The following is a 14,931-nucleotide window of genomic DNA, read 5'->3' on the forward strand; positions in this document are numbered from 1 at the left end:
TACTTGTGTTTATAACACGGAGCGACGTGTCAGTGAGATTCACGCGGGGACAGCAGCTTCTCACCAGGCCGAGGACAAGAGGCGTAAACAATGAAACAGCAGAAACGTGCTGCTGCGTGACTTTAAAGACAGCTGTACTCTGTCTGCAGTACAAGTACTCAGTTACTCTCCTACGGGTACCCGTGACGTCACCTTTCTTCCTGGAGTTCGGTGATCAGCTGATGTTCTGCACGAGAACCTGAGCTCAGCTGTGTATGATGTCACGCTGTGGTTCCACTGTGACACCAGCAGGTGGCGGCGCAGCTCTGACGGTTTTACACCCTCACGAGAAGAAGAAACAGCTGGCAGTGCGCATGTGTCTCTTGGCAGCTTGCAGTCCTTACGGTACCGGTTCGGCTCGGCTCGCTGTGATCCGGATGATGAGGCTGCTCCTGCGGAGGCTCCGGCCGCTCAGCGGGACGCCGGGCTTCCTCTCCGCCGCCTCAGAGCGCTCCTTCAGCGTCTCACCGCCGCCGCTGCCCGCCGCCCGGGTCCGGAGCGCCTTCGTGGAGTTTTTCCGGGACAAACACGGACACCTGCCGGTCCCGTCCTCCCCGGTCCGGCCCAGAGGAGACCCGAGCCTGCTGTTCGTCAACGCCGGCATGAACCAGGTCAGTACAGACCCGACCCGGTCCGGGGGTACCGGGAGATTTCAAAATAAGAGCCTGTCAGAGGTCAGAGGCTGACTGCGGATCGATTAGACTTTATTGACGTTTCGTTTATTGAATATTTTAGTCCAGATCAACAACAGCTGTCACACCTGTGCAGGTAAACACAGATGGAGGGGGAGGAAGTGGGTCTGCGTATATGTCCTTCTGTATGTGTGATGTTTTGTGTGCGCGCGCGCGCGCGTGAGAAGCACTTTTAAAAAAAACAAAAAAAACAACCTTGATTTAACCAATCAGAGCCTTCTCTCCACCTTTGTGTGGCGCTCACAGTTCAAGCCCATCTTCCTGGGCACAGCGGACCCTCGTAGCGAGATGGCGTCGTACCGCCGCGTGGTCAACAGCCAAAAATGCGTCCGAGCCGGCGGCAAACACAACGACCTGGATGACGTAGGCCGGGACGGCTACCACCACATCTTCTTTGAGATGCTGGGAAACTGGTCGTTTGGAGACTATTTCAAGGTGGGTCCACTTCCTGTTTTCTTTAAGGTGGGAGTTTGCTTCCTGTTTAAAAGAGGCTCACTCTGCTCTGTGTGTACTCAGGAGGAAGCGTGTCGGATGGCATGGAGCCTCCTCACAGAGCATTACGGGATACCTGCTGACAGGCTGTATGTCTCTTATTTTGGCGGTGATGCAGCAGCGGGGTTGCCAGCTGATGAGGATACACGGAACATCTGGCTGGAGATCGGGTAGGTGCACATCTGTCTGCAGCTGGGGCCGCACTGCTACAGGTCAGCTGACCCTTGCTGTCCCCTCAGGGTCCCCACCCACCGTCTGCTGCCATTCGGACTCAAGGACAACTTTTGGGAGATGGGGGACACGGGGCCCTGTGGTCCCTGCACCGAGATCCACTACGACCACGTCGGCGGGCGAGAGGTGGCGGCGCTCGTCAACGCTGACAGCCCAGAGGTGGTGGAGATCTGGAACCTGGTCTTCATGCAGTACAACAGGTACATGACTCACCTAGACCTTTTAATCTGCCAGAGACCACTTTAGTCCACATGAGACGACCTTAGTCATAAGATAGTTTCAAAGTTTAAAAGGGAACAAATTGATATTGCGTTTCTACAAGAAACGCATTTATCAAAGGAGGAACACGAGAAGTGGAAGAGAATGGGATTCAAAAATATTTATTATGCCTCACATAGATCTGGGAAAAAAAGAAGAGTGACCATCCTGATACCAAACAAGGTTGGTTTTGAGTTTACGGGAGAACATAAAGATAAAGAGGGAAGATTTGTGTTGGTGAAAGGGAAAATGGAACAGGAAGATGTCACGCTGTGTAATATATATGCACCCCCTGGTAGTAGTACAGGGTTCTTTAAGGAGATATTCAGTCTTATTGCCGCAGAAAGTGTTGGAACATGTATATGTGCGGAGATTTCAATTTACTTCTCCATCCAAAATGGGATACAACTAGCCGAGACCGGAGGGGAACTAAATTAGAGAAACAAGTAAAAACAATGTTATCTGAGTTGGGGCTTATAGATATATGGAGATATTTACACAAAAATGAAAGCAAATTTACATTTTATTCAGCGAGACATGATATGCACTCGAGGATTGATTATTTTTTTACTTTTAGTAAAGATCTCCACAGAGTGAAGGATTGTATAATAGGACAGAGAGATTTATCTGATCATTCAGGATTAACTATGAAGATTGGGTTTAAAGCTAGCCCCAAAACACCTTATGGAGGCTTAACACAGGTCTGTTAAATAATGACTCGTTTAAAAGAGAAGTGGGACAGGAGTTAAAAACATATTTAGAACTCAATGACAATGGAACAGTTAATCCTACAATTTTATGGGATGCGGCTAAGGCATACCTTAGGGGTAAAATTATTGCAAAATGTGCAGTCCTAAAGAAGGTGAGAGCAAAAAAGCTGTCAGATTTGCAGGAAAATTTGGGAAAATTGGAACAACTGCACGCCGTTACAAGGTGCCCCCAGGTATTGGAGCAGATGAGGCCGGTTAAACAGGAGATCCACAAAATTTTAAGTGAGGAAATTGAGAAAAAATTTAAATATAATAGACAACGGTGTTATGAGGCAGGACCCAAAGCTGCTAGGCTATTATCATGGAGACTCAGGAGGCAACAACAGGAGAACACTATTCATAAAGTTCGAAATTTAAAAACAAATAAGATAACTAATAAACTCGAAGAAATTCAGAGAGCATTTGAAGAATATTACGCTGAGCTATAGACACAACTGGATAAAGCAGATGAGCATAAGATTCAGAATTTCTTATCCAGCTTAGATCTACCATTTATAGGTAAGCAGCAGAATGAAAAACTCGTCAGAGAAATATCAGCAGAAGAAATTAACATTGGGATCTCAAAACTCAAGACTTTCAAAGCTCCAGGATGTGATGGATTCCCACCAGAGTGGTATAGGCAGATGAGGGAACCCTTAATCCCACTATCAACTACACTCTGGGTGGGGGGGGCGCGCCCTCCATCGTGGCGGGAGGCGTATATCTCTGTCATACCAAAAGCAGGGAAGGATAAAACTGACCCCAGAGGTTATAGACTTATTAGCGTGTTAAATATAGGCTATAGGCTATAAACTATTTGCTGCGATTTTGGCTAAGAGGTTAACTACATTGATGCCCACGCTGACTGAGGAGGATCAAACAGGCTTCATTGGTAACAGACAAACACACGATAATATCAGAAGGACCATTCATATTATTGACCAGATACTTAAGGGGAAAACTGGAACAGTTCTCATTGGGCTTGATGCAGAAAAGGCATACGATACGGTCGGATGGGAATTTCTGTTTCATGTGTTGAAGAGATTTGGGCTATGTGACAGGTTTATTCAATGTATAAGAATGATTTATATGTCTCCAACAGCGAGGATCAAAGTTAACGTCAGCCTCTCAAATCGGATAACACTACAACGTGGCTGTAGGCAGGGCTGCCCGCTGAGCCCGCTGCTCTTTAACCTTTTCATTGAACCGTTGGCTCAATGCATCAGGGAAGAGACTCGATTGGAGGGGGTTACAACAGGGAACGTGGAAAATAAAATTTGCTTGTATGCAGACGACGTGCTGGTAGCGCTAGGAAACGCGGAAGAGGGAATCCCTCTGCTTATGGAAATGCTGGAAGAATATGGCAGACTGTCTGGTTATAGACTAAACATTCAAAAAACTCAAATCTTGACATTCTTTTTTAACCCCTCAAGACAATTGGTAGCTAAATATAGATTCGGATGGCATCAATCCCAAATGGAGTACTTGGGGATCCTGCTGACAAAAGACCTTGCATTGTTATATGAAGTTAATTATAATCGGGTGAACAAGAAGATATATGAAGATCTGGAGAGGTGGGGTCTGCTCCACCTCGATCTGGGCAGCAGAGTTAGAGCGATAAAGATAAATATCCTCCCAAAGCTGCTATATATGGGATATGCATTGCTCAAGATTCACATGGGGAAATAAAAGGCAGAGAGTGAGATATGCAACATTGCAGCTGCCTGGTGAGCGGGGGGGGCATGGCCCTACCGTGCTTTGAGGATTACTATCTGGCAGCCCAGATCAGACCTCTAGTGTGCTGGTGTAACTCTAAGTATGAGGCAAAATGGAAGGACATTGAGCTTTCCTTGATGGATTTCCCAATACAGTCTGTTCTGGGGTCTCTTGAGAGTTTGCCACAGGCGTATCAGATGCAAAATTTCTGTGTAAGTTTTTCCCTGAAAAAATGGGCAGATGTGATTAAATTTTTTGTCTTAATAGGGAAATAGGGTTGCTGGCATGGCCAGCGTATCTCCCGTGCTTCTTTCCAGCATTGTTGGACCATAAATTTAGGGAGTGGTCCAGGCATGGAATCACCGCAATCTGTAAGATAGTTAAGCACGGGGAGCTGATAAATTTTGAGGACATGTGTCAGATTTACGAGATCGGCAGGGAAGATTTTTATCGTGACCTACAGGTTCGGAGTTTCTTCCGGAAGGAAGTTAGAATGCCTGACGCAGATGTTAGTGGGGTGATCCAAATATTTATGGATGCTTATGGTGAGAACATTATAAGAGCCACTATAGGCAAAGTGTACAGAAGTTTTATAGGTATGAAAAAGACCTCAACAAGATATGTCAGTCATTGATTATATAAAGCACCTTGAGGCATAAATTCTTTAACATTCATCACACCAAAGCAGAAATCCAAAAAAAGTGGTTCAGGCGCTTCGTGCTGGAGGGAGTGCGGGGAGGTCGCTGCAGGTTGCTTCCATGTCTTCTGGTCATGCCCTAAACTGAAGACCTTTTGGGAGGAGATTAAACAAATGGTGGTGGATGTGCTGGAAGTAACACTGGACTTCTCCTTTAGTACCATGTACCTTGGGAATATCCCTGAGGATATAAATAAAAGAGACTCGTACTTACTGAAAATAATTATGGTTGCATGCAAAAAGGCAATTAGTAAATGTTGGTTACAGACAAGCCCCCCCACACGGAAGCTGGTCATAGACATTATTAACATAATCCATCATATGGAACTGATTACCTTCTCACTGCGGCTGCAGAAGGAGAAAGGAGAGAGACTTTGGGAAAGATGGGATCGTTATACGTTAAAAGACTAGAAACTGATACCTGTGTGATGCAGAGGAATAGCCGCGATTTTGTTTGAATGGAACATGCACCTGTGTAATGTGTAATATGTGTAAGTAAAACAAGGCGATGTGTATTTTGGAATATGTGAACATATGTGAATGTGTTGGTTTCCCTTGGCCTCTTTAGTTCTGTATGTAAAATAAGATGAAAATCAATAAAGAGAAAGTATATTAAAAAAAAGAGACTACCTTAGTCTACATTTAGTTCACTAAATGTCCATGTTGAGTTACTTTAGTCCATGTGTAGAGCACTTCCTTTGTCTTGAATCTTGGTCCCATCCCGTCTCAGGGAGCTGGACCACAGTCTGCGGCTGCTGCCCCAGGTCAGCGTGGATACTGGGATGGGTCTGGAGAGACTGGTGAGCGTCCTGCAGGGCAAAACCTCCAACTATGACACGGACCTGTTCACACCGCTGCTGCACGCCATCCACCAGGTATGCCGCCACACACAAGCGCACACAAGTGCACACACAGGTTACAATGTGTCCTGCACAGGTTGTCATGGTGACACGTGTGCCATGTCCTCAGAGGTCAGGGGTGGAGCCGTATAGGGGGAGGATGGGGGCGGTGGATGTTGGTCAGGTGGATCTGGCCTACAGAGTCGTGGCTGACCACATCCGGACATTATCGGTGTGCATCGCTGATGGAGTTTGCCCGGGCATGTCAGGAGCTGAGTGAGTCACCTACCAATCAGCTGTCAGCGTGATGCCAGAGGCAGGAATCTTATGTTTACCTGTGTGTGGGTGTCAGGTTGGTGCTGAGGAGGATTTTACGGCGGGCGGTTCGGTTCTGTGTCGAGGTCCTTCGTGCTCCCCAGGGAACGCTCGCCAGCCTGGTTCCCACCGTCGCTGACCTGCTGGTAAAACGCTATCCCATAATGCCTCTGAACTGACATTATTTTGCATTTGTACAGTAAAGGCTGTTTTATTGATTACCTGGTTTCTTGCCAGGGTAACATTTATCCAGAGCTGCACCAGGAGACAGACCGGGTGAGTTTGTATTATGACCTCTGACCTCTTGGCTCCTCACTTTCAGAGTCAGATCATTAAAGTTGGGTCACATGATATAACAGGAAATTGTCATCAGATGGTGTTTGTCTTTCAGATTGTGGACATCATCAACGAGAACGAGGCTCACTTCCTGTCGTCTCTGCGGCAGGGCAGCAGGCTGATCGAGCGCACGCTCAGCAGGAAGGACTACAAACGTGGAGTCTTTCCCGGTCAGTCCAGGTCCAGACTCTGGCCACCTGAACACACCTGAGTTAATCAGGATGTTAATGAAGCCTTTAATTAACAGTCTGAGGCTGGCGATGGCCTGAGCCGAGCCCACCTGTTGGGCTCAGGTGTTCATGCCTGGCTAATCATTACCTTTCTTCTGGCAGCCTCAGTGGCTTGGTCTCTCCACCGGGACCTGGGCTTCCCTCTGGACCTGGTGGACCTGATCCTGGAGGAGAGGGGGGTCCGTGTAGACCGCCAGGAGCTGGACCGCCTGATTGCCGAGAACCAGAAGGTGGGGCTTAATTCACTCGTCTTAATCTGGAAACAGTGAGGGCTTTTACTGTGAAGGACGGAGAAGGCTGCTTTTAGTCTGAAAAGACAACGGTTTTCATTGGCTACTGGAAGCAGATCCACACACCTGTCTGTGTGTCTCAGGTGGCTTTAGAGCTGCAGGCAGGTGACCGTGCCCAGGTGACGCTGGACGTCCTCAGTCTGACGGAGCTGCAGCGTCTTGGCGTTCCTCACACCGACGACAGCCTCAAATATGACTACCACCTGGCCGAGGGTCGATACGGTATGTTCCACCTGCACAGGTAACACACCTGAGCCTCGGTGGTCAGCTAATGATGTCCACGTCCTTCCTCCCAGTGTTCCCACCGTGCCATGCAACAGTTCTTGCACTCTACGACGGGCAGGGTTTGGTGTCAGAGGTCTCTGAGGGTCAGCGCTGCAGCGTCATACTGGACCGTACCTGCTTCTATGCCGAGCAGGGGGGGCAGTCACATGACCAGGGCTACTTTACCCTGGACGAGCTGCAGGTCAGAAGGCACCTCCCTCAGTGCATCGTGAGAAACATTTTTGTGTCCCTATGACTCCACCGCTTTCCTTTCTCTCAGGACGTGCTCTTTCCTGTGGAGGCGGTGGTCCGGGCGGGGGGCTACGTGGTCCATTGGGTCACCGCGGCCGACAACCTGAAGACCGGCGACCAGCTCCAGCTGCACCTGGATCAGGTAAACAGCTGGGTTCAGTTGAGATTTAAAGGGACAGTTCACTAAAACTGGGTTCCCCATCCCCCTCAGGCAGGGTGGCCCACCGAGGGCCACGTCAGCATAACGGTTGGCCTCAAAGGGCCAGAGTAACAGTGTGTGCACAGACCAGCGCTCCCACACACGTCCGAACACGAGCAGCATGAAGTTGGAGCTGTGGCATCAAAGTCCTCGATTGCAGCTTCGATTGCTCTCAGGCCGCTGTTGCTCTGAAGCTCAGTTAATTTGGTCTGAAGGTGAAACAACAATGGAAAAACCAGCAGCACGAAAAGTTCGGCAGCAAAAAACCTCGACTACTCAACAGCGATGGAGACGCTACGGCTAGCAGCCGCAAGCCGGACCAACCAGGAAACACAGGTGGAGCTGAAAGCGTGTTGACAGATGTCTGTGAAGGTTCTCAGTCATCCAGGTCATCGTAGTCTAAGGAGCTTGGAAAGAAAAGCGTCTGGACTTCTTTGAGTTGCTTGAAGACGTTTCACCTCTCATCCGAGAAGCTTCTTCAGTTCTAGGGTCAAATGGTGAGTCCCAGATTTAAACCCTGTGGGAGTGTCCCCCCAAAGAGGGACAAAAGGACCCCCTGATGACCCTCTACTGGCGCCCGATGGAAGTGACCTCACAGGTGGACTGTTGAACGTGACAGTTACATCAGATTGGATGGACGGAGCTTGTCGATCACAGATGTTCTTAGACGACGCTCGGTGAAACCCTTGGCTAACAAAGAGCACCCTGAATTTTATTTAAACAAATTCCTGCTAAATTTAAAGCATTTAAAGAAGTCTGAACAGTGAATGAGTTTTTCAGATTAAATGACTGAATATCGATTAAAACGAGACAGTTCATCACATTTGGACATCTCTGATTTCTCATCTTTCCAAAAAGTTCTCATCAGGTCAAAATAAAAAATCTCAAGTGTTAACGAACAACATGACCATAATCACAGAGCCGTGTCGCTGAGCGCCCCCTTGTGGCTGACCTTATAAAACCAACGACGTGGTTGCTGCAGGTGGTTTTTAATGACAGAGAAGCTGCAGCCTCATTATGTCATTCATGTTAAAATAAATAAAGTTCGGTGGAAAAAAGTCTCTGCTGACTTTATCAAACTGATGCACACGAGCGTGAGCGTAACGTAAAATCAAATGAACCAACAGAACCAGCGTGACTAAAGAACCTGGGGGGGGGTCATCTGAATGGAGAATCTCGGGCTCGCTTCGTTACATTTGTTGAGCCGCCTGTTTGTACACGTGTTGGCTTTAAAGCATCTGTCACCTCTGTGTCAGCGTCCACAGTTTGATAGCAGCGACATCGCTGCGGCGGCTCTTGGCGCCGCAGTGTGGTCGACTGTATCCAGCTCCACGTGTTGTTCCAGAAAGTTCGCAGCATAAAAACAGCTGATCACTCAGGCGCTCATTTCAATCTGAGGAATTCATTGTTGGGTCGATCTCTCTTTAAGTATTTTACTTTAGGAGGAAGACAAACATATTTGAGCACATTAGACATGCACACACTTTTATTCACATGTGGACCCGATGCTTTGGACAAACGGTTGATAGCTCCAAAGTCGGGCTGGGATCATCTGCCAGCTCATCACGTCTAACCTTCACTTTAATCAGACGACAATTCTGTGACCATGATGAACAAAAGTGGTGAGAATCCTCGAATTCCTCCATCAACCTCAAATCCTGGACGAGGGAAACAGATTGATTCCCTGTGACGCTGACACGAGGCACCGCCTCCTCCAGAATTGCCTTGGGTCTGGTGGCGACTCCGTCACCTCCACCTGTGCTGATCTCACTCTTTACCGTCGGCGCTGTGTCGTGTAGCCGTGTTCAGTTTCTTTGGTGCTGCCTTTCTTCTCACCTTGTAAGAGTGTTTCTTGTTTCCTTTGCTGACTTCCTGTTTCCTGTCGGGGTTCCAGGTGCACAGGCTGTCCTGCATGGTTAAACACACGGCCACGCACATCCTGAACTTCGCCCTGAGGAAGGTTCTGGGCGCTTCGGTGCAGCAGCGAGGCTCGCACGTGTCGGCCGATCGCCTTCGCTTTGACTTCAGCGTAAAGGTCAGGCCACCGTTCGTGAGGCCGACGATGGCGGCGTGGTGCAGATCGCGCAGGTTCTGATGCGTCTGTGTGTTGTCCTCAGGGCTCTCTGAGCGTGTCACAGCTGCAGCAGGTGGAAAGGTGCATTAATGACATCATCTCAGCCAATCAGATCGTTCACAGTCAGGAGCTTCCCCTCCAGAGAGCTCGTGGCATCAGCGGCCTGAGGACGGTGGACGAGGTGAGCTCAGGCTTCGCATTTTGGGTCACCTGCTGTCTCACCTGCTGTCTCACCTGCTGTCTCACCTGCCACCGTCACCTGTTTCTGCAGGTGTATCCTGATCCTGTTCGGGTCGTGTCAGTGGAGATGCCGGTCACCGAGCTGCTGGACGAACGGTCAGAGAGACAGACGTCTGTGGAGCTCTGCTGTGGAACGTGAGTCTGTGCTCACCTGGACTCACACAGACACACACACAGACACACGCACACAGACACACACAGACACACGCACACAGACACACACGCACACACAGACACACACTAAGGTCAGTGAATCCCAGGAAGGCGGCAGGTCCTGATGGAATACATGGAAAGGTTCTCAGAGCATGTGCTGACGAACTGACCGGAGTCTTCACTAAAATCTTCAACCTTTCCTTGTCATTAAACACCGTCCCGCCCTGCCTCAAAACCTCCACCATCATCCCCATCGCCAAGAAGACAGCTGTGGTCAGCCCAAATGATTACAGGCCTGTTGCACTTACGCCTGTAGTGATGAAGTGCTTTGAGAGACTGGTCTGTCAGCACATCAGGGCCGGTCTGCCTCCCACTTTGGACCCCCACCAATTTGCCTACAGGACTAATCGATCCACCGAGGACGCTATCACCATAGCGCTCCACACTGCACTGAGTCACCTGGAGCACCGAGGAAGCTATGTGAGAATGCTCTTCCTGGACTTCAGCTCAGCATTCAATCACATCATCCCGGAGATCCTGGTCCAGAAACTGTCTCACCTGGGACTCTCCACCCCCATCTGCCTCTGGATCAAGGACTTCCTGACAAACAGACCACAGTCTGTTAGACTCGGCCCCCACCTGCCCAGCACCATCACACTCAGCACCGGGTCTCCACAAGGATGTGTTCTGAGTCCCCTCCTGTTTACGCTCTACACTTCCGACTGCTCCCCTACCCATCTCTCAAACACCATCATAAAGTTTGCGGATGACACCACAGTGGTTGGACTCATCTCAAGGGGGGATGAGTCGGACTACAGAGATGAGGTCAACAGACTGACTGAGTGGTGTTCAGTTAATAACCTCCAACTGAACACCACGAAAACTAAAGAACTTATCTTGGACTTCAGGAAGGGCAGAGCAGACCCGGCCCCTCTTTACATTCACGGGAGCTGTGTGGAGAGGGTACACTCCATGAGGTTTCTGGGCGTGCAGATCTCTGATGATCTCTCCTGGACTGCAAATACCACTGCGGTGGTAAAAAAGGCCCAGCAGCGTCTCCACTTTCTGAGAGTGCTCAGGAGGAACAACCTGGAGGACAGGCTGCTGGTGACATTCTACAGAGCCACCATAGAGAGCATCCTAACGTACGGCATAACAACATGGTATGCAGGGTGCTCAGCTGCAGACAGGAAAGCACTGCAGAGGGTCATCAACACAGCCCAGAAGATCACTGGCTGCTCTCTGCCCAGCCTGGAGGTCATTGCAAACTCCCGGTACCTCAGCAGAGCTGGCAATATCATCAAGGACCATTCTCACCCCAGCAATCATCTGTTTGAACTATTACCGTCAGGCCGACGGTACAGGTCACATAAAACCAGGACAAACAGATTCAGGGATAGCTTCTTTCCCAGAGCTATCACCGTAGTAAATAAGCACAAAAACAATTGAACCTGCTTTGCTATACCATACTGTCACTGTCACTATATTATGCTGCTATTCATACTGTCATTATATTAATGCTGCTATCCTGTACTTACGATTGTTTTATTGTACTTTTTATATTTTACATTTATATTTATTATTGCATTTTGCACCAAGGGAGTGGCACTCCAATTTTGTTGTACCCTGTACAATGACAATAAAGGCTATTCTATTCTATTCTATTCTATTCACACACACACACAGACACACACACACGCGCACACACACACGCACAGACACACGCACACACAGACACACACACACGCACACACAGACGCACACGCACACACAGACGCACACGCACACACAGACGCACACACAGACGCACACAGGCATACACAGACACACACACAGACGCACACACACACACAGACGCACACACAGACACACACAGACGCACACACACACACAGACACACACAGACGCACACACAGACACACACAGACGCACACACAGACACACACAGACGCACACACAGACGCACACAGACGCACACACACACACAGACGCACACACAGACACACACAGACGCACACGCACACACAGACGCACACACAGACACACACAGACGCACACACAGACACACACAGACGCACACACAGACACACGTCGATCAGTTTAAAACGAGGTGAACATGCTTTAAATAAGAAACCAGGGGATGATGTCACAGCAGCCATTCCATCTTGTATTTAGTTATATTACAGTTGCCATTAGCCAGAATAATCAGATGTCGTGTGATCTGTCATTGTTTGAGAGGTTAAGTTTAACTAGCAGGTGTAAACGTGTCACCTGGTGCTCTGCCGGCCGTCTCTGTGTTCAGTCACCTGCTGCAGACTGGCGCCATCGAGGACCTGGTGATCGTCTCTGAGAAGCAGCTGGTGAAAGGAATCAGTCGGATCGTTGCCGTGACGGGACAGGAAGCGGCACGGGTCAGTGAAGTCATGACATAATGATCAGGTGGAATAAAATGTGGCGTAGCTCTTTTAACACTCTGCGCTCTCAGGCTCGGGAGGCGGGGCATGTTTTATCTCAGGACGTCGACTCGCTGTCAGCCAGACTTGGAGGCTCCGCCCCCTCCGGCCTGGACACCGCCCAGTGCTTTTCCAAGGAGGTTGGCGTCCTCTCAGATGTAAGTATGATGACGTGTCAGTCAGAGAGGCCACGCCCCTAACAATCCAAACGTTATAGAGTTTAAACGGGTGAGTTATAATCAGCAGAGGAAATATTATCTATAGACACCCAAACAGTTTGTGTATGAGGCTGTGGACTGACGCAGGAACAGCACGTGTCCCAGCTTCCTGTGTGAGCCTCTGTGCACTTTAACCCTGTGCTGTGTCTCCCAGGCTGTGGATAACACCCCCATCCCACAGTGGCAGCGCAGAGAGCTGCAGAGTCGACTCCGCGCTCTGCAGAGGACGAGCAACACCGCCGTCAGGAAACTGGAGACCAGAGAGGTGAGCACGCCCTGAGACGCACGCAGGGCTAATCAATCAGAGCTGATTACACCCCCACCCATTGGTGCACTGCTGATGATGTCATTAAACCCAGGTGATTTACGTGTGATCCACCTGACTGTGTGATGGGGGACAGTTTGAGTGTGTGGCTGCTTTGACACTCTTTTCCCATCATGCTTTTCTCAGGCGGCAGTGCAAGCTCAGGCCCTGCTGGAGAAACACGGAAGGACGGAGCTGCTGGTGGACTTGGTGGAGACCAACTCTCTGTCAGTACGTACACGTAGAGTCAGACTGTTCCTAATGAAGCGTCACACACTTTATATTCCTGCTTTTAATCCCTGTTCAGTTTGATTCATGCAGCACAAACTCACACAAGTTGCCTCAAAAAGTGCCCTACCACTTGGTGACAGTGGGAACGAAGAACGTTTAATTCAATTCAATTTGTTTATGCAGCACCAACAACAGTCGCCTCAAGGTGCTTTATATTGTAAGGTAGACCCTACAATAATACATAGGGAGAAAAACCCAACAATCATATGACCCCCTGTGAGCAAGCACTTTGGCGACAGTAGGAAGGAAAAACTCCCTTTTAACAGGAAGAAACCTCCGGCAGAACCAGGCTCAGGGAGGGGCTGCCCCACCCTGAGCCTGGTTCTGCCGGATCACTAAGGTTCTGCTCTGATGTGGTTCTAATGTTTCAGGTTCTGATGAAGACGGTGAACCAGCTGAGCTCCGCTGCTCCTCTCAGTCATGTGATGCTGCTCTCTCACCAGAGGTATTCTGGCAAGGTTTTGTGTGCCTGTCAGGTTCCCAAGGTAACTACCATTAAGCAGTCAGGCTCCGCCCACTGTGATGTTTGTCTTAAATGTGAGGCTTAACAGGATGTGACATCAAAAAAGCCGTTCTTATTTACAATTAAAGGTCTAAGTGAAATTCTGATCTCCGAATTAACAAACTCAAACTTGACTTTTTTGATTCCAGAAGAGAGTTAAATGTTCAGTCAGTTACCGTGGTAACAGTGCTCTATTGATGGTGGCTTTCTATCACTAAAACACGGTGAACATTCTCAGAACTGATTGGACAATGTCTGATCAGGAAAAGGAAGCGTCTAATTGACCACCCCTTCCTCTGCAGGTCTCGCCGTCCCTCGTCGCTTCTGATTGGGCAGTGGCCGTGTGTCGTCACCTCGACGGGAGTGCCGGGGGCTCAGAGGTGGTTGCCAAGGGAACAGGAAACAGCAATGACATCACCGAGGCTCTGAGGTGGGCCAAGGCGTTCGCCTCCCAGAGAATGCAGCGATGATGTCATAAAGAGAGCCTCTTCTCATTGGATGATAGGCTAAGGCGAACTTTCTGAACACATGAAGTTTGATTTCAAAGAGGACAGACAGCCATGCTCTCGTTATTCTCTTTATTGTGAAAGGTTACATCATGAAACACTCAGCTAATCACAGCACAGGGAGTATAAACCAATCAGAAACCAGCACCCAGCATGTTCATCACCTGGCGTTTCGAGGACCTCAGAGCAGCGACACGTTGAGCCACTGCAAAGACACAAACACAGGTGTTAAATCATGTGACCAAACACACCTAAATCTGTTCAAAGGTGATTCCTCACCAAGTCTGGGCTTTCAAAATAAAAGCCTGCCAGGGGTGACACCTCAGCTTAGAAACCAGACGTTTAATTTCCTGAATAAAGCTACGACCCGTCCAACGCGTAGACTGATTATAAACGAGAAACCAGCAGCTTCACATTCACCTGAACTTCCTTCTGTTAACAGGAAGTGAACATGTAGACTATCTAAATAATAGTCTCAGCCGCTTTAAAGGTGTCCTGCAGAGATGCTGTTTCTTTGTTTTGGGTTTGAATATTAATAAAAACTTTGTTCACTGTTTTGTCATTTTATTACACTTAGAGCTCTGCCTCCTT

The 14,931-nt window shown here is 48.9% G+C and overlaps 1 protein-coding gene and 1 pseudogene across 2 annotated transcripts; one reads left to right on the forward strand and one right to left on the reverse strand.

Annotated features, from left to right (window-relative positions):
• The first annotated feature begins 109 nt into the window (after positions 1–109).
• aars2 (alanyl-tRNA synthetase 2, mitochondrial (putative)) lies at positions 110–14,894 on the forward strand. 2 transcript variants are annotated; one of them, XM_003460064.5, is made up of 22 exons: positions 110–650; positions 978–1,166; positions 1,248–1,393; positions 1,463–1,654; positions 5,605–5,749; positions 5,844–5,989; positions 6,066–6,174; positions 6,266–6,304; positions 6,420–6,534; positions 6,697–6,824; positions 6,968–7,106; positions 7,181–7,350; positions 7,429–7,542; positions 9,494–9,634; positions 9,717–9,854; positions 9,945–10,048; positions 12,369–12,477; positions 12,552–12,677; positions 12,892–13,002; positions 13,189–13,272; positions 13,704–13,817; positions 14,137–14,894. In XM_003460064.5, the coding sequence occupies exons 1-22, from the start codon at positions 255–257 to the stop codon at positions 14,302–14,304; spliced, it is 3,123 nt and encodes a 1,040-aa protein (XP_003460112.2). In that variant the 5' UTR covers positions 110–254; the 3' UTR covers positions 14,305–14,894. The 2 variants fall into 2 exon arrangements, 1 of the variants encoding a protein (XP_003460112.2); XR_001223677.3 differs by lacking the exon at positions 14,137–14,894 and having other exon boundaries at positions 12,892–13,096; positions 13,704–13,737.
• LOC100707248 (calpain-2 catalytic subunit-like) overlaps positions 14,399–14,931 on the reverse strand; it is a 31,232-nt pseudogene continuing 30,699 nt past the window's right edge.

The sequence above is a fragment of the Oreochromis niloticus genome, linkage group LG6 (assembly GCF_001858045.2).
Source record: "Oreochromis niloticus isolate F11D_XX linkage group LG6, O_niloticus_UMD_NMBU, whole genome shotgun sequence".
NCBI classification, from domain to species: Eukaryota; Metazoa; Chordata; class Actinopteri; order Cichliformes; family Cichlidae; genus Oreochromis; species Oreochromis niloticus.